The 20,743-nt window shown below is 49.9% G+C and overlaps 2 protein-coding genes across 5 annotated transcripts in view; one reads left to right on the forward strand and one right to left on the reverse strand.

Annotated features, from left to right (window-relative positions):
- Positions 1–294: 294 nt before the first annotated feature.
- Positions 295–11,325, forward strand: PCBD1 (pterin-4 alpha-carbinolamine dehydratase 1). Of its 2 annotated transcripts, none has more exons than XM_084903725.1 (4): positions 295–403; positions 8,815–8,946; positions 9,392–9,472; positions 10,748–11,325. In XM_084903725.1, exons 3-4 carry the CDS (start codon positions 9,404–9,406, stop codon positions 10,844–10,846), a joined length of 168 nt encoding a protein of 55 aa, XP_084759851.1. In that variant the 5' UTR covers positions 295–403; positions 8,815–8,946; positions 9,392–9,403; the 3' UTR covers positions 10,847–11,325. The 2 variants fall into 2 exon arrangements, with proteins under 2 accessions (XP_084759851.1, XP_084759850.1); XM_084903724.1 differs by lacking the exon at positions 295–403 and adding an exon at positions 5,410–5,509.
- A 1,251-nt stretch (positions 11,326–12,576) lies between these two features.
- The window catches only part of SGPL1 (sphingosine-1-phosphate lyase 1), a 58,275-nt gene continuing 50,108 nt past the window's right edge, over positions 12,577–20,743 (reverse strand). For all 3 annotated transcript variants that reach the window (XM_084903707.1, XM_084903705.1, XM_084903706.1), the window contains 5 exons: positions 20,152–20,301; positions 18,722–18,960; positions 17,493–17,639; positions 16,429–16,549; positions 12,577–15,917 (listed from right to left, as the gene is read on the reverse strand). In XM_084903707.1, the coding sequence (XP_084759833.1) occupies positions 15,777–15,917; positions 16,429–16,549; positions 17,493–17,639; positions 18,722–18,960; positions 20,152–20,301 (798 nt within the window). In that variant the 3' untranslated portion in view covers positions 12,577–15,776. The remainder of the gene's footprint in view (positions 15,918–16,428; positions 16,550–17,492; positions 17,640–18,721; positions 18,961–20,151; positions 20,302–20,743) is intronic.

Genomic DNA, 20,743 nt, shown 5'->3' on the forward strand with positions numbered 1-20,743 from the left:
GTTTTGTTTTTTATTTTTTAGATCCTTAACTTAGGATCTGGGAAAAAAAAAAAAAAAGTACTGCATAAATGTCAGAGTCTGAGTTGTCAGGGTCAGACAGTACATGAATATGTTGCTCAGAAGCCAGCTTGGCTTCCAAAACACCAGCTCACACACATAGACTTAGGGAACCTTTGCTGAGGGGGGTTACGTGCAGGGCGGAGGACCAGCCTCATGGGGGACCCAGAGGTGCCACTTTTCATCCCTCAGAATCCAGGGAGAGAGCGGAGAGGACGCGCTGAGGAAGGAGACACACACAGGATGGCCAGGGCCCCGGAGGGAGGGCTCGGCCGGAAGGGCTCCCTGGCCAAGCAGCAGTTAAGCCCCTGTCTTCCCTCCGTCTTCCCCTCTGCCACACCCTCAGGTAGGCTGTGCTCGGGCGAATTGTTGGGCATGTTTGGGGATCCAACTACGGGAGATTGAGTTGGGATCCACTTAATTGGATTTAGAGGGATACATGAACGGGATTCTCAGTCACATCCATGTCTAGGTTAGTTGTTACCAGCCATTCTGGGGATAGACAGGCATTCCAGAAGCATTCTGCCTCCGCAGTGCCCACCCACCCAGCATGTGACAGAAAGGCGCAGGCCGGAAGTTGCACGTGGCATAACGGACCAGAAGCCTGTGGGTAAGGGACGAGAAACAGGCTCCCTGTGTACAGAGCCAGCATCTCTCCGGACAATTCTTCCAATCACCAGCTGGGTAATATTTGTAAGCACACAGTTTCATTTTTTAACATTTTTTTGGAGAACCTTTTGAGTGTGGCTTCTGCCATGCAGCACCACGTGGCTGAGACTCGCCTATGCTGCTGCCTGGGTCCGCAGTCCGTTCCTTTGTGCTGCTGACTAGTACTCCGAGGTCTGAATCGACCACCTTTGTTCATTCACTCAGCCGAGGAGGGACATTTGGGTTGTTAGCAGATGTAGCTGCCATGCACATGGGCATGGAGGGCTTTGCGTATCTCTCCAGGAGTGGGATTGCTGAATCACAGGGGAAGTGTCTGCATAACTGCATTAGACATTGCCCAATTGTTTTCCGAAGGAGCTGAACCGTTTTGTTTTCCACCGGCGATTAGGGGAGTTCCCGTGGCCCCACATCCTCGTCAGCATGGGCGTTGCCAGACGGCCCTTTTCCGGTCCTTCCACTCGCTCCCCTTCTCCTCTGGTAGCCAGGCTGCCATTGCTGCAGCAGAGAGCTAAGTTCCAGCCGCTGCAGGGGTGGCTCTCTGCGGTCCCCAGTGCCGGAGCTTCTGCAGCGTCCCCACCCACCCTGTGCCCATCCCCACCAGCTTCCTGGCCAGCCTGAGTGCCTGTGATCTGTCAGTGCCATCTGCCTGTGATCGGAGCTTCCTGCTCCTCCCTGCGGAAGCGACCTCTAATGGTATTGGTATGGGATCCTCATGGAATTGCTCTCTGCACCTCCCCCAGGCAGAGGGATTTTTTTCCCTCCTACCTAAATGAAGCCACAATGAGCCTTTAGCTAGCCCTGGCAGTGACAGGGTTTGCTGGCCCTCTCCCAGTGGCTCAAGGCTTCTGCTCCTTGTGGACAGGGGTCTGGAGAGGAGGGCGGGGTCTGGCACTGTTTCCACAGCTGCAGCGGCTGACCCATCCCCTCTTGCCCCTGCTGGGCTGAGGGTGTCTCACTCCCACTTCTCACCCTTCCCTCTCTCCCCAGCACCCGGCAGAGGCCCATAAATAAAAGCTGTAAGTGTGTGCACACTCTCCCAGCTGCTCCATGCAGGCGGCGCACACCTGCTCCCAAGGATTTGCTAACTTGTAGCTGACTCCTTACCCGCTCCTCAGGAGGCCGCGGGTCCCCCTCTCCCTCCCCGAGCGCTGGCACAGGTGAGCCAGTCTGCCTCCTCTCTCTCCTGGAGGGGCCGCCTCCCTCCCAATTCAGGCTACCCGGTTGCCAAGTGACCTCCGTGCCTTGGCAAGCTGGAGAAAAGCGATGATTCGGTAGCATAGGCAGGCTTTTCTCCTGGTTGGTGAGGGAGCGACACTCCGCGGCTTTCTGCCTCCTGCAATCCTCTCCCTGGTTTTAGCATTGCCTCCTGCCTCACACCCCATGCAGGCCGGCCCCAGCGGACACTGCGTTTTAGGTTGCTCTTAACACGCCACTCCCGGGTGCTGATTTTTGTTCAGGAATCTATGCCCTGTCATCTGTGCTGCATAACAAAGCGGTGGTGTTGATAAAAATGAACCACCGTTTCTCACAGTTCCATGCGTGCCAGTCTCTGCTGGGCAGTGTGGTCTGGGCAGCCCCCGGCCCTCCCCAGTTAGACACTTAGCGGAAGCCGTGAGTTGGCGTCCAGTTTTACTGGAGCCAAACACTGTGTCCTAACAGGGCCTTTCACACCAGGCCCTAAATTTATCTAACTACAAGGTTAGAAGAAAGGGGTGGGAGGGGCCTGATCAAATAAGTCTTTAAAAGCACTAAGTTATAGAGGGAAAAGGAGAAATCTTATTACACCAAAATATAAGATTTCTGCCCACAGGGGCCTGAATAGAAGAAATTAGTATGTGGATGGCTGAATGGAAGGAGATAGTTGCAATATCTAAAACTGACAGGCAGTTAAAGTCTAGCCATAAACTCCTACAAATCAACTAAAAAAAGGAGCACTATAAATTCTACAACTTTTGCAAAGGATATTAAAAAGCAATTTATAAACGTTAAGTCCCAAATGTTAAGAAGCAATCTGAAGAGGTGCTCTGAATCGTTAGTAATCAGAAAAATGCGAAGTAAAACAGCAAGCTATCATTTTATGCTTACGAACTTGGCGAAGATTAAAAAGCTAGTTAGTGCCAAGCTGAGTATGTGTGTGTGAGGAACGCAGGGAAAAGGAACCCTCACACAGTCAGAGGGCTGAGGACTGGCACAGCCAGCTGGATGGCACCTGGAACTACCTATGGGCACCTGCACCTGGGGGGGCGGTGAATTATTGGGTTTACAGGCTATGCATGTACAGACAGTGTCTAAGAAGCTCCCCACAGACCTGAGAGCTGTCGAGTTCAGAGAGATGTTTCCTGAAGGATCCCTTTGTTGTTTGGCTTTGTGTGTGTGTGTGTGAGAGTGTGTGTGTGTGTGTGTGTGTGTGTGTGTATGCACACACATACTTGGGGTGGTGGTGGCATAGTGGCAGGGAGCTGGAAGCACTCTGATGGCCCATCACTGGTAGAATGACAAATCATGGTGGATTCTCACCACAGAATCTAAAGTAGCAGTTAGAAACTACAGATTAACTATACATATAGCAACAGAGTTGAATATTAATTGTTCATTAACTATTCAGCTTTGAATTATTCACTATTCTATTCTGTCCACTAACCTATTCTAGAATAAGACATGACATAAAATAAAAATTAAAAAAAATATATAGAGGTGAAACAACAACATGGCTATTTTGGGGAAGAACATGTACAAACAAAGATATGTATTAGCACATTCGAAAGGTCACTATTGTGGGGATATAGGTAAAAGTGGAGTACGGGGATAAAGGTTAATTTAAAAAATGTTTTTCCTATTAAAGGACGTGTATTACCTAACTTCCAGCTTTACAACGCTACAGTCATCAAATTAGCATCAAGATGGATATATAGATCAATGGGACAGAATAGAAACTCCCCAAGTAAACTCACACATACACGGCCCGTTGATTTTTTAAAAACAAGTGTACAAAGGCAATTCAGTGGAGAAGGGAACAATTGAATATCCATATGCATAAAGTTAACTTGGATCCATAATTCAAAGCATATGAAAAATTAACTAAAAATGGATCACAGGCCTAAATGTAAAACAACAACAACAAAGAAGAAGAAACAACTCTAAAATATAAGAGAAAACATAGGAAGAAAATTTAAAAGAAAATCTTTTGTGACCTAGGGTCAGGTAAAGATTTCTTGTTACAACACCAAAATATCAGTGTATAAAAGAAACATTTGATATATTGAATTTCATCAAAATGAAGAACATTTGCTCTTTGAAAGACACTGTGAGAATGCAGAGAACACATTTGCAAATCATGTATCTGATAAAGTGCTTGTATCCAAAATAAAGAACTCTCGAAACCCAGTAAGAAAACAAACAGTAAATTTTTTAAATGGTCAAAACGTTTGAATGGGCAAATAAGCACAAGACATTGAGTATTATCAGTCACTAAGGAAACTGCAATGAGCTACCACTACACCAGTGAGAACGGCTAGAATTAAAACGGCTGACCACGCACTGGTGCATCCTAGCGGCCAGGGATGGGGAACTCTCACCCCTGGTGGGGGTGTGCGATGGGGCCACCACTTTGGCAGTGTCCTGAGAAGTTACAAACACACGTCTACCATGTGACCTAGCCATCACTCTAGGCACTGACCCAAGAAAAATGAAAGCACCCGTCTGTGCGAAGACTTGGAATCTGAAGTTCACAGCAGCTCAAAAACTGGAAACAACCCAAATGCCCACCAAGGGGCGAATGGATAACCAAATGGTCACATTTCCAAGACGCTGTAACACAATACAATAAACTTTGCTTAGCCATCGGTGAAAGGAACTATTGACACCACCGCATGGGTGAACTCAAACAGGCATTGTACTGAGTGAAAGGAACCAGACACAAGAAGAGTAATACTGTGTGATTTCCACGGTCACAGAATCCTAGAAAATGGAGTATAATCCACATGGAGGGGAGGCAGATCAATGGCTGTCTGAAGGAGGAAGAGGAAGGACACTTTCAGGGATGATGGATATGCTCATGATCTTGATCGTGATGATGGTTGCATGGAAGCGTACATATGTCAAAACGCATCAAATTTTACACGTTAGCCGAAACTGGTTTGGCTCAGTGGATAGAGCATCGGCTTGCGGACTGAAAGGTCCCTGGTTCAATTCCAGTCAAGGGCATGTACCTTGGTTGCAGGCACATCCCCAGTAGGGGGTGTGCAAGAGGCAGCTGGTCAATGATTCTCTCTCATCAATACTTCTAACTATCCCTCTCTCTTCCTCTCTGTAAAAAATCAATTATATATATATATATATATATATATATATATATATATATATATATATATATATATATTTAAATTACACTTTAAATATGTGCACTTTATTGTAGATCAAAACCTAAATAAGGAGTATTTTTTTAAAAGGTAACCTCCCGCCCAGGGTAAGTGGCGCAGCTGGTTAAGTGGCAGAGCGGGATTCGAACGCGTAAGGCTGCCCTTGGGGGCCCTTGCGTAACCCCTGAGCTCCGCGTACCAAGAGCACCCCGGAAAGTGCTGGAAGGGAGCAGAGGCCGCCCGGGCCGGCTGCAGCCGGACGGGGTTAATGATTACGGCGGCGGCCCCTCCCCGTCCGCTCTCCCCGCCCCGGGGCGGCCCCAGCCCGGCCCCGCCCGCCCGAGGCCGCCGTGCGCCCCGCGCCGCGCTCCCCGCCGCCGCCACCTGCTGCTGCCCGCCCGCCCGCCCGCGCTGCGCCCGACATGGTGAGGGGGAGCCGCGCGCCGCTGTGATTGGGGCGGCCCGGTTAGGAACGGGCGTGCGTTAGGGTCCAAAAGAGGAAGGGGGCCTTAGGGTCCACCCCACACCCCCCCCCCCGCCCTAGCCGCCTGCGCTGGCCCGGCCGGAGAGGGTGGGCTGGGAAGGTGGGGGAGGGTTCAGGTTAGCGCGCCTGGTTCGGACAATTGCGGGGGGGGGGGGGGAATATTTCTGTCGCGTTCCCACCCCTGGAGGTGCCCCTCGGGAAGCTGAGGCCATGAGAGGGTGGTGGTGGGTCCAGGCTGGCCTCGGGGCTCCCGGGCCTGTGCCCCCTCCGCACCAGGGCGGGCGTAGTGACCTCCCTGACCTCCGTGGGACTAGGGCCTGGGTGGGGAGGGACAGCACCTGGAGCGGGCCGTTCAGGTTCCCGTTGGTGGTGTTGGAGGTGGGGATGGGGATGTATCTGTATGTGAGTGTGGAGAGGGAGATTGGATTCCTGGGTTCCTCTGCCCCCCTGTTTACTGCCCTTCTGGCTTGCACTAATGGGCAGGCCCTGGGTGCCTAGTTTGAGGCCTGCCCAGCAGGGGAAACACCATGGCTCAGGCCCATCTGAACTCCAGGCTGAGCTGGCCCCCAGGAGGGTCTCCGGTGTGCTTCACCGCCTCCCCCACTCCCACCTCAGCTGGAGAGGTGAAGGGAGTCCTGGGGCAGCCGGGAGAGGAGCCTCTAGACCCGGGGAAGCTTTATAAACAGCCCGTTTCTGGCCCAAAAGCCTTAGGAGCAGTCCAGACCCCAGTGACACCTGAGAGGGCACTTTGAAGGCTGTGGCTTGGAGGGAGGGGAGCTGGTGAGCGGGGCTGTGAGACACACTGGGGCCCACAGAGCAGGGCATGGGTAATGAGTAACCCCTGGGCACACTCCCCCGGAGGCCTGGCCAGGCCTGATTGGGATTTACCGAGTAAACACGGCCCCTTCCCCCTCTGATCCCAGATTGGAGGGGCTTATCAGGTCAGCCTGGGCTGTGCGTCCTGGGGGTTCCAATAACCATGTCCTGGGGGTTCCAGAATTACTCTAAAGAGACAGGGGGCCCTCGGGGGATTCGCTGGTACCCACCACTCCTTTCAGAGCCAAAGAACTCAACAGTGCGCTCTGATGCCCCGGGTGACATCTGGCCATCCGGTTGCCTGGAAACGTGGAACAGGCTTAGCAGCCGCAGAGAAAGGCCAGCTCTGGAACAGAGATCTGTGAGGCAGATCTCTCCGGCCCAGAGGGGAGACAGACCGGGCCAGATCAGCCAGAGAGAGCACGTGATTTCAGGAGGGAGAAAAAGACTGACTTTGTCAGAGTGCTTTTTCCGTTCTACCCAAACCCAAGGCCCATCATAAGCCTGCGTTTCCCAGGAAGTTTCCTTTAAAAAAGGCAGATGGCATTCCTTCAATAACAGTGGTGTTTCCTGGTGTCCCATTGACTCTGGCTGACGTGAAGTGGACGAGCTTGTCCCCTTTACCTGGGAAGCCCAGGGAGATGTGCGCCACGGGCCGCCTGGCCGGAGAAAGGAACCGGGGCTGGAACCAGCCCTGCACCCTCCACCCATGGCCGGCCCAGGTCTGCGGGCCGCCTCCTAAGGCTGCTTTACCCTCCCTCCACGGTCTACCAGACCTTGATGCATTTTTAACTTAGCGCTGTATGGTTTCTTAGAGCTGTCCTCGGGGACTCTACTTCAGGAGCCTAATTCTGGGACCCCCTAAGCTCCTAGACCTGGATCCTCCCACAGGATAGAACTGACTTGCTTCCTTCAGAACCTTTCTCAGAAGGTTCCGCTCACGGTCTGAATTGTGCCAGTCTGGGCTGCCCAGAGGGCACTTTGCACAATAGGCAGATGGGGCACTAGGTTTGCCAATTGGCTTTGGCCAAGTTACTTCAACTTTTTTTTTTTTAACCTTTTGCACTCCGCTGTCCCCTCTCAGGGGACATCGGAATTCTAGCATATCACTCGGATGTCCCCTCTCAGGGGGGACATTGCAGTTTATTAGTGATTACGGGGAATTGAGTTATTTCAACGCACGTTTCCGCCGCAAAGTAGCGTCGAGTAGCTGGTAGCCAATGTCCAGAATGGTTCGGAGTGCAAAGGGTTAATATATTTTTTATTGATTTTTTTACAGAGAGGAAGAGAGAGGGATAGAGAGTTAGAAACATCAACAAGAGAGAATCATCGATCAGCTGCCTCTTGCACACCCCCCACTGGGGATGTGCCTGCAACCAAGGTACATGCCTTTGACCGGAATCGAATCTGGGACCTTTTAATCTGCAGGCTGACGCTCTATCCACTGAGCCAAACCGGTTTTGGCAGTTACTTCGACTTTTAACCAAGCTCTGTGGCTCAGGCTCCCCAGCCTGACAGGAAAGAAGGTGGGGGGAAGTCTGAGAACCCGCGGCCTGGCGGCCGGGAACCAGAGGCGGCCTGGGAGCACCGTGGAGGACGCACTGGGCGGTCGTGGCAGTGCTTGTCTCCTGCGCTGTGGCTCAGAGCCGCCTGGACCGTCTTCGCCGGCCCCAGGGACAGAGGCACGGGCCCACTTTGAGAACGATGGCCACGCTCTCACCGACTGGCCTCATCTCCTCTGTAGTGCGCCTGACAGTGGTACCCGCAGGGGCAGGGGGCAGGTCCGTGATTGCAAAGGAAGGTTGGATAGCTGGGAATCCTTTTCTGTAAGGTTATGTTGTGATGCTCACAAGTCTGGGCTAGGTTTTGCTTTTCCTCCCTCATTACTGTAAGAGATGTACTGTTTTGGGGAATGGGGAGCGTTTCTTAGTTCAGTGTGATTGACAACATATTTTAGGTTTTCTATCTTTATTTTTTTTTGGTAATCCGCATTTGAGGATATTATTCCATTGATTTTTAGAGAGAGTGGAAGGGGGCGGAGAAAGAGAGAAACATTGATGTGAGAGAGACATATTGACTGGTTGCCTGCACTCACCTCAACCAGGACCTGGGATCAAACCTGTAACCCAGGATGTGCCCTTGACCGGGAATTGAACCCACAACCCTTTGGCTGGCCAGGGCAGGGTTTTCTGTCCCTTTGAGTGGAATGTAAAATCTAAGGACCTATCAGGGCAGGCACTAGGGCCCCACCTCCAGGGCAGGGTGCCACCCTCCCCTCTCCGTGTCTACTGCTTTAGACCAGCTGCCCTTTGCGTCACCTGGTCCAGAGCTGCCGGTGGAAGCTGGCTCGGTTCCCCCAAAGGTCTGGGCCTCTCCTTTGCCCTCTACAAAGACATGCCCTTGGGCCTCTGGTTTTTTTTCCTCTCCTAGGCTGGCAAAGCGCACAGGCTAAGTGCTGAGGAGAGGGACCAGCTGCTGCCAAACCTGAGGGCCGTGGGGTGGAACGAGCTAGAAGGTCGAGATGCCATCTTCAAGCAGTTCCATTTCAAAGACTTCAACCGGGTATGGCACAGGGGGGGCCAGAGCTTCCCGAGTCTGGGGCTGACGGGGTCACACTTGTTCTCTTCCTTAAAGACCTAGACTCTCAGACACTACACTAATGCAGATTACTCACAGCGTCACCCCTGGGGGTGGGAGAGGGCAACCTGGCTTTTGGACTCTCCATGCCTTGAACTGACATATGAAGGTATTCTACACAAAAGATTGGCCAAGACTCACCACCTCTTTGGTGTTTCCACCTTGTTGGTGGCCTTTCTTCCTACCGCAGGGAGACCCCCTCGAGCTCCAGCCTCAGAACCAGTGGCAAGATGCTGGGGAATGACGAAAACTCGAGGGGATCTCCTCCTAGGAAGCCTGTCAGCCCCCCTGCATCGAGGCCTTACGCTGCACGGAAGGGTGCCCAGCAGCCTCTCTCGCAAAAACACTAACCGGGTCTCCCCGCCAACAGGCTTTTGGCTTCATGACAAGGGTGGCCCTGCAGGCTGAGAAGCTGGACCACCATCCTGAATGGTTCAATGTGTACAACAAGGTGAGTGACGTGTGCCTGTTGTGCTTGGCGAGGTCACGTTCTGAGAATTCCACCACCCATGGGCTTCCCTACCGGCCCTCCTCGCCCAGACTGTCCACTGCTCCTGCTCCATCCATCTCCTTCCCAGACTCGACATCAACACCCCTGGAAAATATCCTCACTACACATTTTAAAGATGCCTGTTAAAACACTGGGAGATAACTTGTGGTTCAAGTAGACATCAAAGAAGATAAAACCCAAGGAAGGAAAGGCTGTGGGAGCCAGACATATCCATTGTTAGTAGCTCTGCATGGCCTAATCTTTCTGGAGGAATGGAAGAACGAAGTAATAAAACTGAACTAAGAATAGCCATGCACAGCAAGCAGATCAGATATTCCATGGAATGAATTGAAACAGTCATTAAATGCCTGCCATGTGCCAAGAGCTATGCTGGGTTCTGAAAACATTAAGGCTAAAAGACATGGAGAGCGTTTACTAGGAATTGGAGTCCTTCTGTTATTTTTTTTTTTGTTTTGTCCTTAATCCTCACCTGAGGACGTGATTATTGATTTTAGAGAAAGGGATGGGAGAGAAGGAGAAACATCTATGTGGGATAAACATAGATCAGTTGCCTTCCTGTATGCACTCAACAGGAGATGGAACCCGAACTAGGTATGTGCCCTTACCAGGAATCAAACCCATAACCTTCTGGGCATGGGATGCTGCTCCAACCAATTGAGCCCCACTGGGCAGGGCTCCTCTTTCGTTTTTAGGGAGCTCTCAATGTTTGGAGGATTCATTTTAATCTATAGCTGAAGTTGCCATTTTTTTTTTGGAGGTGGATTAGAAGACAGTCTTGCACTGTTACAGAAACCAGTCCTGCCCGGACAGCAGCCCCCAGGGGAACAGGCAGACCTCAGAGATGTTGCGGGTTCCGGTCCAGACCACCACCACAAAGCGAGTCTCACAGATTTCTTTGTTTCAGTGTATAGAAGAGTTGTGTTTACGCTCTATTGTCCTCTATTAAGTGTGCAATGGCAGTATGTCTAAAGCCAATGTTCATACCTTAAATGCTTCATGGCTATGAGTGCTATCACCTGAGCCGTTAGCAGCGAGTCATGGCCTCTTTGGTGGAGGGTTCTGGGTGACTGGGTAAGAAACGCAGCAGCAGGGAAGCCAGTGAAGCGGTGTGCCTGTGTCCGGAGCTCAGAGTGGCTGAGCCAACAGCGAGTGGCGCTCCTGCTCTTCGGTGACGTGCGTGGAATCAGCTGGTCCCAATCTCTGGCTCTGTTTCAGGTCCACATCACCCTGAGCACCCATGAGTGTGCAGGCCTGTCGGAGCGGGACATAAACCTGGCCAGCTTCATCGAACAAGTAGCGGTGTCCATGACCTAGACCCTGCCTTGCCTCGCTGAATTCTTCAGGGAAAGGGGTGACTGAACTGGAAATCCAGAGAGAGAGAACAGGGGAGGCCTTCCTTTCCCCCCCCACCCCCACCCCCAATGCTGCTGTAGTTAAAACTGCTATGTCCACTTTGCTGCCTCCATTGAGGGGTGAGTCCCTGCTGTGGGAAGAGATGCCAGCATCACCGCCAACACCGGGAACTTAGGGACGGTTTCCCCCCACACCGAGCTCTTCATCGTGGGGCCCTATTAACGGTGCCTGGATTTGAATTAGATCTTCCCATTCCTTACAGCTTCTCGGCAACGGTAATGACTCTTTCAAGGCCGTATTTTGCTCCCTTTCTAATTCATTTTCCTAGAAGCTGTGTCTGAGATATACGGAATCTTAGAAACCAGAACCTTAGTGCCATCCCGCTCCTATGTGATAAAAACACATGCTTTTGTGTCTCAAATAAAACTTGTCTCACTCGGCCGCAGGCTCCAGAATCTTCTCTTCCACAGGTCAATCCAAATCGGAGTCGACAGGCATTTAAAGCACTTCCTGAGCACCACCTTGCCTTCAGGGAGCTCCTTACCCTCCAGCGGAATCAAACAGGAGCAAAGGCAACTGCTGCTAAGCAGGATGAATGAAGCCCACACTGGGTGCAAGGACAGGAATGAGCTGAGAGAGCAGGACGTGATTGACAAGGTGAATCAGAGCTTCATTTGAGTTGTGCCTCAAAGACCTGAATCCGATTCCTGAGGCAGAGATGGCATCGTGAACGAAGGGGAAGGTGAGCAGGACGCCTGTGAGCAGGCATGCCGAGACCTACGCCTAAAAAGGCAGCCTGGGCCACGTTGTTGTCTTGGCCCACAACCTCAGGGGAGGAGATTTCTAATCCTGAGGGCTTTCACACTTTCCTAGGAACTCGGCCACAGTCTCAAGGCTTGCCTGCTTTTTACTCTGTAAGGGCGACGACAAAAGCCACAGCTTAGAACATGACAAGCTATTTGCCACCTGGGAGTTAAGAAGCTGATTCTCGATTGCTCCTCCAACCCAGTAAGCAACTCCAGGGAAAACACTCTCACTGACTGCCGGACAGAAGGGGGTGCTGAGCAGTGTTTTCACTGGGTGCGCATGCCTCATTTCATGTTTGCCATTATGCAAGTGTTCTCACCTATGACACCTGACCTGAGGCTGCCTGGGTACTAAGCTGATTTTCAGACACCAGGGTCACCTGGAGCAGGCACCCAGCAATGTCACAATTCAGTCACCCTGGATGAGTTGGCCCTGAAACACAGCCAGAAGAGGCCGATGACGGTCATCGAGAAAAAAGCATATTGTTGGTAAGAGGGACAAGCAGGCCCTCCTTCCAGCCTGTATGTTAGTAAGGATGATCACTGCCTACGTTTGATACTTCTCAGCAAAACCTAGTATCAAAACCAACAATGTACAGACAGTAGTCCTCCATCTGCTCCACTTCTGACATAAATTTTTCTAAGTGCACTTGGACCTGATGACTGAGGGCTAGGGGACAGAAGCCACATCACACTGTGTTATACCATCTTCTTGCCTCTGCTTACGGCGCGAGTCAAGGGTTGAAAACACCAAACCAGAGGATACTACAGTTGTATGAAGCACTTTTATGTGGGACAAAGACACAACACTTTTTTTTTTAAGAAATAAATGTTTATTCTAAAATTATTCAAACAATTTAAATTATAGGGAATGGGGTTAAAGAGAAGTGACAATAAAGAAAAAGCACAAGAAAAACTAAAGCAATTGAAACTCCAAATCAAGAAAAGGCCCTCGAACATCTGACTTTTGATACCCAGGCTATCAAATTAGGTCTCTGCCATTACTTTTGTCACTACTGGATTGAGCTATAAGTAGCTCATTGCTACCAAGAACCCACACCGAAGGCAAAGAGGCCTACAGCTGTAAGAAGCAGGTGTAAGCACCCCGACACCATTTCTTAGATGGGCCACATCTATCAAAGCACATGTTGGCCCCTCTTTCTCTAGGGTTTACCCCAAAGCAAACAGGTGCTCAGGAACTGAGTCATCTGGCATAGAACTACAGCAAAGGCCACACTGCTTGACTGGATTCTGGCAAAGTGAATGGACTGAAAGCCAGATGAAAAGCTTGGTTACCTGAAGGAGCATCTCTGGGACCTGAATAACCCTTCAGAAAGACTTCTCGCTTCTTAGTCATAATGGAACAAGACACTCAGCAGTTGCAGGTGCAAAGATAATCTGAGGGGTTCCATCAGTTCCCAAACCAAATGCAAGGCTTGAAGTCGGTGTCGGTTGGTTAGGTGGAGCTCACTGCCCAGCTTGCTGGACACTAGCCCAGATGGTTCAATCTATCGTTAAGGTATAAGCAGAAGTGGATGACAAAGATGACAGCATAAGGCAGGATCCTAGCCCTGGGGAACTAAAGGCCTGAGTTCCAGACCTCTTAAAACAGGTGTGGCCATCACTCCTGGTGGACCATGAAAGTGCTGGGAATTGGGCAGGAGTGCTGCTCATCCACTCACGTCTATTTGTCCTACCGTCAGTAGTCACAGACAACCATTGCACCACAAGGGGGCGATCTCTCACCAGCAGCCGGTTCACACATCTGGGATGATGTGCAGACACCTAAATGAACAAATGAATGCAACCATCCACAACAAATAAGATTTGGGACATTTAATTATTTAATTGGTTTTTAAGAGGTTATTGCTACAATTAGGAAGAGAACATTGCAGGAAGGAGGAGGTTAAAGATGAGATTTAAAGGAGCGAGTACCATTTTCAAAGTATAAAACTGGTAATTAAATGACACTGCAGTATAGTCACAAGACTAGTGACTTCTAATACAGAAACAAGACAGTACCGTTTCTGCAGAAGCCAGTGGACATCTGCTAACAACATGATATTGTTAAGACATTCTGCCCACCTCTGCCAGATGGGGTGCTACTATAAGCAGATACACATAGAAGAGAAAACCCACAAATGTTAACTCGAACTAAGGCTCGTAAACATAAAGTGGCTACAGTAGGTCCCTTTGAAAAACAGTCCCACAACCCTACCCCAGGCCAACCCCTGCAGCAATGTTATCACAGCACAGGGGACGGTCCTGGGGGGACAGTGGAAGCAGAGAACAGTCTGTAGGGTGCATGCTTCTCCATTTTAGCAGCGGACAAACCACAGTGGTGCCTGTTGGGTGGGGCTGGGTCCCTGCACTTCCTCCAACATAATGAATGCATTGGAGACACAAAAGACAATTCACCCATAGCTCCGACCACTCCTCCTCTCAGGAGATGCCCACCAGTTCAGCAGCTGGAAGGAACATAACTTCCATGTCTGAAGGACCTCAGCCTCTCCCTGTCACACACACAGCAGCCACTCTTGGAACCCACAATGGACAGGATGAAACACACACACACACACACACACACACACCCTGCAGCGACATGGCCAGTCACAGTTTTGTGTAGAAAGTACAGTGCAGAACATTTCAGACAAAAGTGGTGAGGAGCTTGGGGAAATGGTCATGTTGGCTCCCTGGCAGCATACCCAGCGAGGGGGCGGAAGGATACCAGCCTGAAGTGGCTGAATCTTCAGGAGTCCCTGAGAAGGGGAACCGACAGAGGAGTTTCTCCCAACCCAAACAAAACCTCAAAGACTGATCCCCGCCTCCGGGGCTGGGGCTGGGGCTGGGTCAGGAACAGCCACCACTGCTCCCCACTGAGGAAAAGGCACACACAGTATGTCGTCATTAGGGCAGGACAGAGGCTCAGGGGAGATCCAGGCAGGCCCCATGCAGGCAGAAAAGGTAGAAAGTGGGCACAGAGTTTGGCCCTGGCCCTGCACCATTCTGAGCAACTAGTCTTAAGACGAAACCCCAGGCCCTAGGCTATAACCGACACCATCCTATTTCCCTATTCCAAAATGTTACTCATCCTAGCCAGGGCTGAGAAGCGTCCAGTACCTGAGGCTGAACTGCCATAGTACCTTTGGGAGCTGAATAGAGAGGAAGGAGGCTGGAAAAACACACTAATGGAGCAAAAAAATGTTCCTGCCTTGGGGACTCGCTCATGCCCTCCTTGTACCAACTAGGGTGAATCAAGGCAACTTGTGAAGGTGCTATGAGCAAACACAATCTCACACATGATGGCTTAACGCAGTGGGGGAGGGGAGGACTACAATGAAATTCGGGGACATATGTGAATTTGGGTGCTCATCCTACCCTGATACTCAGGCAGCAACAGGCCAGGAAGTCCTAGATTCTCTGGGAATTAGTCCCTGCCTAGATCAAGAACAAACCAGTGGGGGCACAATTGCAAATACGAATCTCCAAAGATGGTCAAAACCAAATATCAAAGGGGACTACACACTAGAAGAGGACCATGTACCACCCTACACGCCGCCACCATGTCTGGGGAAAATAAAACAAGCTGCAGTAAAAGTAAGAGACAACTAGCCCACTCAAAGGGCAGGGCTGAAAGAGCCTCCTGCTTAGAGTTACAAACACCCACCGGGAAAACTTCTGTTACACGTATGCTTCCTATTTGACTACACCAATCTGCCTGAGAAGACACGGGAAACCTATTTCTATCTCAGACTGCACCCCAGCTTCCTAAGGAATCAGGACAGGTCAGAGCTGCCACACCATGATTAAGTGAAGGTAAAAGCTAGAAAGATCAGAGAAGGAAGTGGTTAAAAAAATTCCTAGTGTATTATTTAGAACAAGGGCAAAATAATTAAGTAATGGAGTCCTTCGGGGTCTTCACATTAAAAACCGCAGAAGGATGATGAAAGGAGGAACTCGAATCCTGAGGATCAAGCTGTCTCGTGGTCTGTCTCGTTGTGCTCTATGGAGCAAGACCAGATGTTGAAACTCCGTGTGGCCTGTTCCACACCCTGAGAACCTTCGAAGGCCAGAAGCCCCTGGGCTCAGCAGGGCTTCGGAGAGCCGTTCATCTGGCTGCCCTGAGGTACGGCGTCTGTGCTGTAGAGGCTGTCCAGGAAGATGGAGGACAGTTCCGCCACCTGGTTCCGGTCGACAGTGGTCTGGGCCATGCCGTAGATCGCACCCTGCAAATCCAGGCACAGAACTGCCGTTAATGACGAGGGATCCGGGAACGGCTGTGCTCCTCCTCCCCCATCCTTGCCTTGCATGTACCCTCCTCTCCCAACTCCAATTCCTTCAGAAAGACAGCTGGCTTGGTCAATTTTCCCAGGTACTTGCCAGTCGTCTGCCTCTCTGCCCAAAGGAACTATCCTGTGGGATTTTATGTAAAAAAATTCAAGAGAAAATTGGCTTATTGCCTCTCCTGTGTCAAATTTCCCTTTGCAAATGAACACTACCACCACCTGCCTTTGCATACAGCACTTAGAAATTTACAGGTTTCCTAATACACAGTATGTCTCACTCGAAATTAAAAAACCCTGGGAATGGACAAGGCAGAAATCATGGGCTACAGTGAAATAAGGAAACAGGCTTGTGGATAAGAGGCAGAGGCAGGAACAAACTTGAGGTCACCTGGTTCTTCCAACCTCCGCCCCTGAACTTCAACAGAAAAGGTAAAACCCCAAGTGCTCCTACCATTCCTGTGGTCTTTGCTTTAGGATTCTTCATGATTTGAGTGACAGATTCTCGGACGTCCTTTAGGAACTGTATGGCTACTCGCTTCCGGGTGTGCACTAACGTGACGCAGAAATGAATACTATGAAAGAAGAGAGAGACAGAGAGGTGAACCTTAGGGGAAAAAAGTTTGAAATTCTAAAATAAAGAGATTTGTTGGTTGCTCCTTCACGTTATTTGTGACAAGTGTAATCATCCACACTGTCCCCAGGGCTTGGAATCAGGGCTCCCAAGTCCACGGCTTGTCAAGCACGGGCTGGCAGGAGAGCTTCTCGGCCTCATCGAGAACCTTCTTGACAGATGGTTACAGCGGCTGCGCTGTCCCAGCTCTCCCCTCAAAAACTGTCCACCACTAGTCCTTCAGTCATGTGGCCTTTATCTTTATCTTAGATGATAAACCCTCCTGGGGACTGGGCCATAGGCTGGGTCTTAAAGGATGTCAGGGTAAAGCAGCAGCTCTAAGCCCCTGTAGGGCGTCTATGGTACAGCGGGATTGTGGAGAGGAAAAAGCAGAGTCCAAATGAGGCTGGCAATGGTGCGAACGTGAAAGGATCAGGAGGACGAGGAGGACACCGAAGAGCCCTATTCTGCTGGGTGGGGTTTGACGTAAAGGCAGCAGGGAAGGTTGGGTTAGAGAAGCATGCTGGAGAAGACAGGAGCAGGCCTGAGTGACGAGAAGCGCTCTGGGAGGTTGTGAGCTAAGTATTACTCAGGTACAAGTCGGTTTACAAGAGCAATATGAAGACAGTGTACAAGATGATCTGAGAGTACAGAAGGAGAGTGGGGATGGGAGTCTTAGGACAGACCCCCGATCTCAAGAGGCTGCCACCTAACTGCCCGAGTTTAAAGATAATGGTCTTGTTCTGATACTGAGTTACTCCAGGTGTCAGGACAGAAATCCTAGATACTACCACTGCCACTAGTGCAGGGCCATAGCCGCCCATCTCTATTTCAGATCACCTTGGTACCCAAGTTCTTCAAAAGCCACAGAGCAAAGGAAGGGAATGGGGATTCTTCAAGTTTACCTGGACGGGAACTGCAGATGGTTCAAGTTCCACCCCTTTGCAGTCATCAGATTAAACAGTCGGTAGATGTCAAAATCATGGGAGCCCAGAGCAATGACTGACATCTGAGGATCCCCAAAAACAAAGATGCCTTTGATATTTTCCAGTCTTAAAGCAAACAAGAAAAGGAACAAAAAGAAAATTCAGACACATATGGTCCTCTGGTCATCATCTCTTTAATAGCCCAACATTTCCCTTACAACCTAACCTTTGGGCTTTAGTTTTCTCAGCTTTAAATTAAGGTATCTAGACTGAGATCAGTAATTCCTAAGCATTACAAATGAAGGCCCAAACCATATCTAGACCCAATGAATCAGAATCATTGGCTCCTAACGTGTCTGCTCAATCTCAAATTATGATATCACCCCGAGGGACATCTGAGGAATAAGAGAGACACTATTTAAAAATACTGAAAAAAGCATCCCTCCATCCCTCAGTTTTAAAAAGTAACTAGTCCCTAAAGCAAGAACTAGTACAGTTCTCAACAGACAGGGATATCAGAATATGTGGGCCTTTTTCAAATGAGACATGTCCACTGGCCACTTTTATTCACCTCAAGATTCTGAAAAAACCTCCCAACTCTGGTGACACAGAGACAGGCACTATGGGAACAGATATGCTCAACAGGGCACACAGCTTAGTTCTAGCCTTAGCTTAACCCAAGATCTCACCGCCGCCCCCTTCCCCATTCCTTCTCTAGCTCTTTTCTTATCCCAGTGATTCTCCAAGTGTGATTCCTAGACCAGCAGCATCAGCATCCACTGGGAACTTCCTATAAATGCAAATGCTCAGGCCATCCCAACGAGTTAGAATTCTAGGAGCAGGGCCCAGGAATCTGCATTTTAATAAGCCCTCCAGGTGATTAGGATGCATCCTCAAATTCCAGAACCACTGTCTTGTCTCAGTCATTAAACTGTCCCTCAGTACTTGGTAAGAACTGCCCGTGGTTAAGACATCCTTGGAAACAAGATGGTTTACATGAAGCCCTGATCTGACATTCCAAGTCACAGCAGAGCAAGGGAGCATTATCCTCCCAGGCCAGCACGACACTCCTCAGCTGCTGTTCTAAGCCCTTGTTCTCTCAGGAGACAACGAATGGGCTGGGGTTACAGGTGTGTGGCCAGGCAGATGCCTTGAGCACACTAACAGACAAAGCAAGAGACAAGGCAGAATCCCAATCTTCCACATACTCTGACTTGAGGAAGCGAGAAGTTTTGATGATCTGTTTGGTAGCTTCAACATAGCCGCTCTCACCAAAGTACATCATGGCAGCCCAGCAGGCTGCACTAATGCCACCAGGCCGTGAGCCCGCGATGGTTGGGGAAGCGTAGATGCCACCTTGCCAGTCTGGATCAACGAAGAACTGATAGCTCCTGTACCTCTTGTCACTGTATAACACCACGGAAGAGCCTTTGGGGGCGTAGCCATACTGAGGGGGAGAAGCAGACCGGTGATTGTACAGTTCTATTTGGCACACCTGCCCTGCACGCTGATCATGGAAAATTTCCCCTCACATTCTCTATGATGCTTCTCACTCGTGTTAAAAATTCAAAGGTACAATGTTAACGGGTAGAGAGAACTGAAGGGTTGGAGTTGAAACTCTATTTTAGGGATGAGGAATCCAAGGCCCAGGAGGAGCAGTGCCTTGTCCTGCTAATCAGTTTACTTCCCCTTTCCCGCCCAGCACGTGTTTTCCTTATTTAAAACATAATCCCAGGGCAGTATGTCAGGATGAAAGCAAAGATAAAGTGCCACCGGAAGCCAGGAACCCAAGTCACTCAAGTCAGCTACAATCACAACCTGACTCCCTTCTCATCCTTGTTTACTTATTAGTCCTTTCTACTAAGAACTTCATGGTGTTCCTCATCCAGTTTTATAATAAACTGATCTAGATTTTGTCTCGGTCCATGAGGTGGAGGCAGGAATAGACATTTCAAACATCACAAGCCAAACACTCCTGAGCACATTAAGTTCTCCCCTTTTTCTAAAGGACTCTTCCATCAGCACAGTCCGGCCACCCAGGTGAGGAACCCAGCGGTATGGGAGCTGCGGCATTTACACACCTCCCTCAGGAAACCCAATGCAACCTCCCCCCTCCTCCCCCCAGACTGTCTCCAGGCTCAGGGAACTCTTTTTTTTTTTTTTTTTTAAATACATTTTTATTGATTTCAGAGAGGAAGGGAGAGGAAGAGATAGAAACATCAATGGTTGAGAGGGAATCATTGATTAGCTGCCTCCAGTACATTGGACCAATCCTGTAACCCAGGCATGTGCCCTTGATCAGAATCGAACCTGGGACCCTTCAGTTCGTAAGCTGACATTCTATCCACTGAGCCAAACCAGCTAGGGTGGGAACTAACTTTTAAAAGGGCCACTACACTAACATGTTCCAGTTATAGAAATCCAGCTATAAGACACAAAGATAATGGGTTCCTTTCCACTATTGCTTGTCATTTCTACCACTATACCTTGTCACTTGAATCAACTGCCCTGATGAAAGCAAAGAGCCAGATTTCATTTTACATTTTGGGAAAAGCTACTGCTTTAACCAATTTATTTTGTAGATAACAGTCAACTAACTGTCTCCTCTGACTAACATTTGGTTCCTTCTGTAGCTCACCTTATGAGTATCCGCTGAAATGCTGGTCACACCTTTCACCCGGAAATCAAATGGTTGCTCCAGTGGGTATCCTGCTTTCTCCATAAAGACGATGAGAAAGCCCCCCAGACAAGCATCTACATGAAGAGGTATTTTGTATTTGACAGCCAGCTAGTTCCAAAAAACAAAGACCATAAGAGAATTTCATTTACAGCCCTGTAACAAAAACTTTGCAAGACATGGGTGGAAAAGTAGGCTGTAATCATAAGGACATTATGTACTACTAGTGGCCCAGTGCACTCAGGGGTCCCTCAACCTGTGCCCTCTCACAGTCTGGGAGCCCTCGGGATATCTGACTGACGGGTTAGGCCTGCTCCCTTTTGAGAGGACCTACGCAGTCAGTTGGACATCCTTAGCACTGCCTCGGAGGCAGGAGAGGCTCCCGCCACTGCTGCAGCACTCACCAGCTGTGAACCTGGCTTCTGGTTGAGCATCACTACCCCTGTGGGAGTGACCACCAGGGGGCAGCTCCTGTGTTGAGCATTTGCCCCCTGGTGGTAAGTGCACATCATAGCGACCAGTTGTTCTGCTGTTTGCTCGATTTGCATATTAG

Source organism: Pipistrellus hanaki, assembly GCF_964339955.1.
Source record: "Pipistrellus hanaki genome assembly, chromosome: 14".
NCBI classification, from domain to species: Eukaryota; Metazoa; Chordata; class Mammalia; order Chiroptera; family Vespertilionidae; genus Pipistrellus; species Pipistrellus hanaki.

Coding starts and splice junctions, on each gene's coding strand:
- PCBD1 (XM_084903724.1), top strand. Junction 8,947..9,391: donor ATTTCAAAGACTTCAACCGG/GTATGGCACAGG, acceptor CCCCGCCAACAG/GCTTTTGGCTTCATGACAAG. Junction 9,473..10,747: donor GGTTCAATGTGTACAACAAG/GTGAGTGACGTG, acceptor GCTCTGTTTCAG/GTCCACATCACCCTGAGCAC.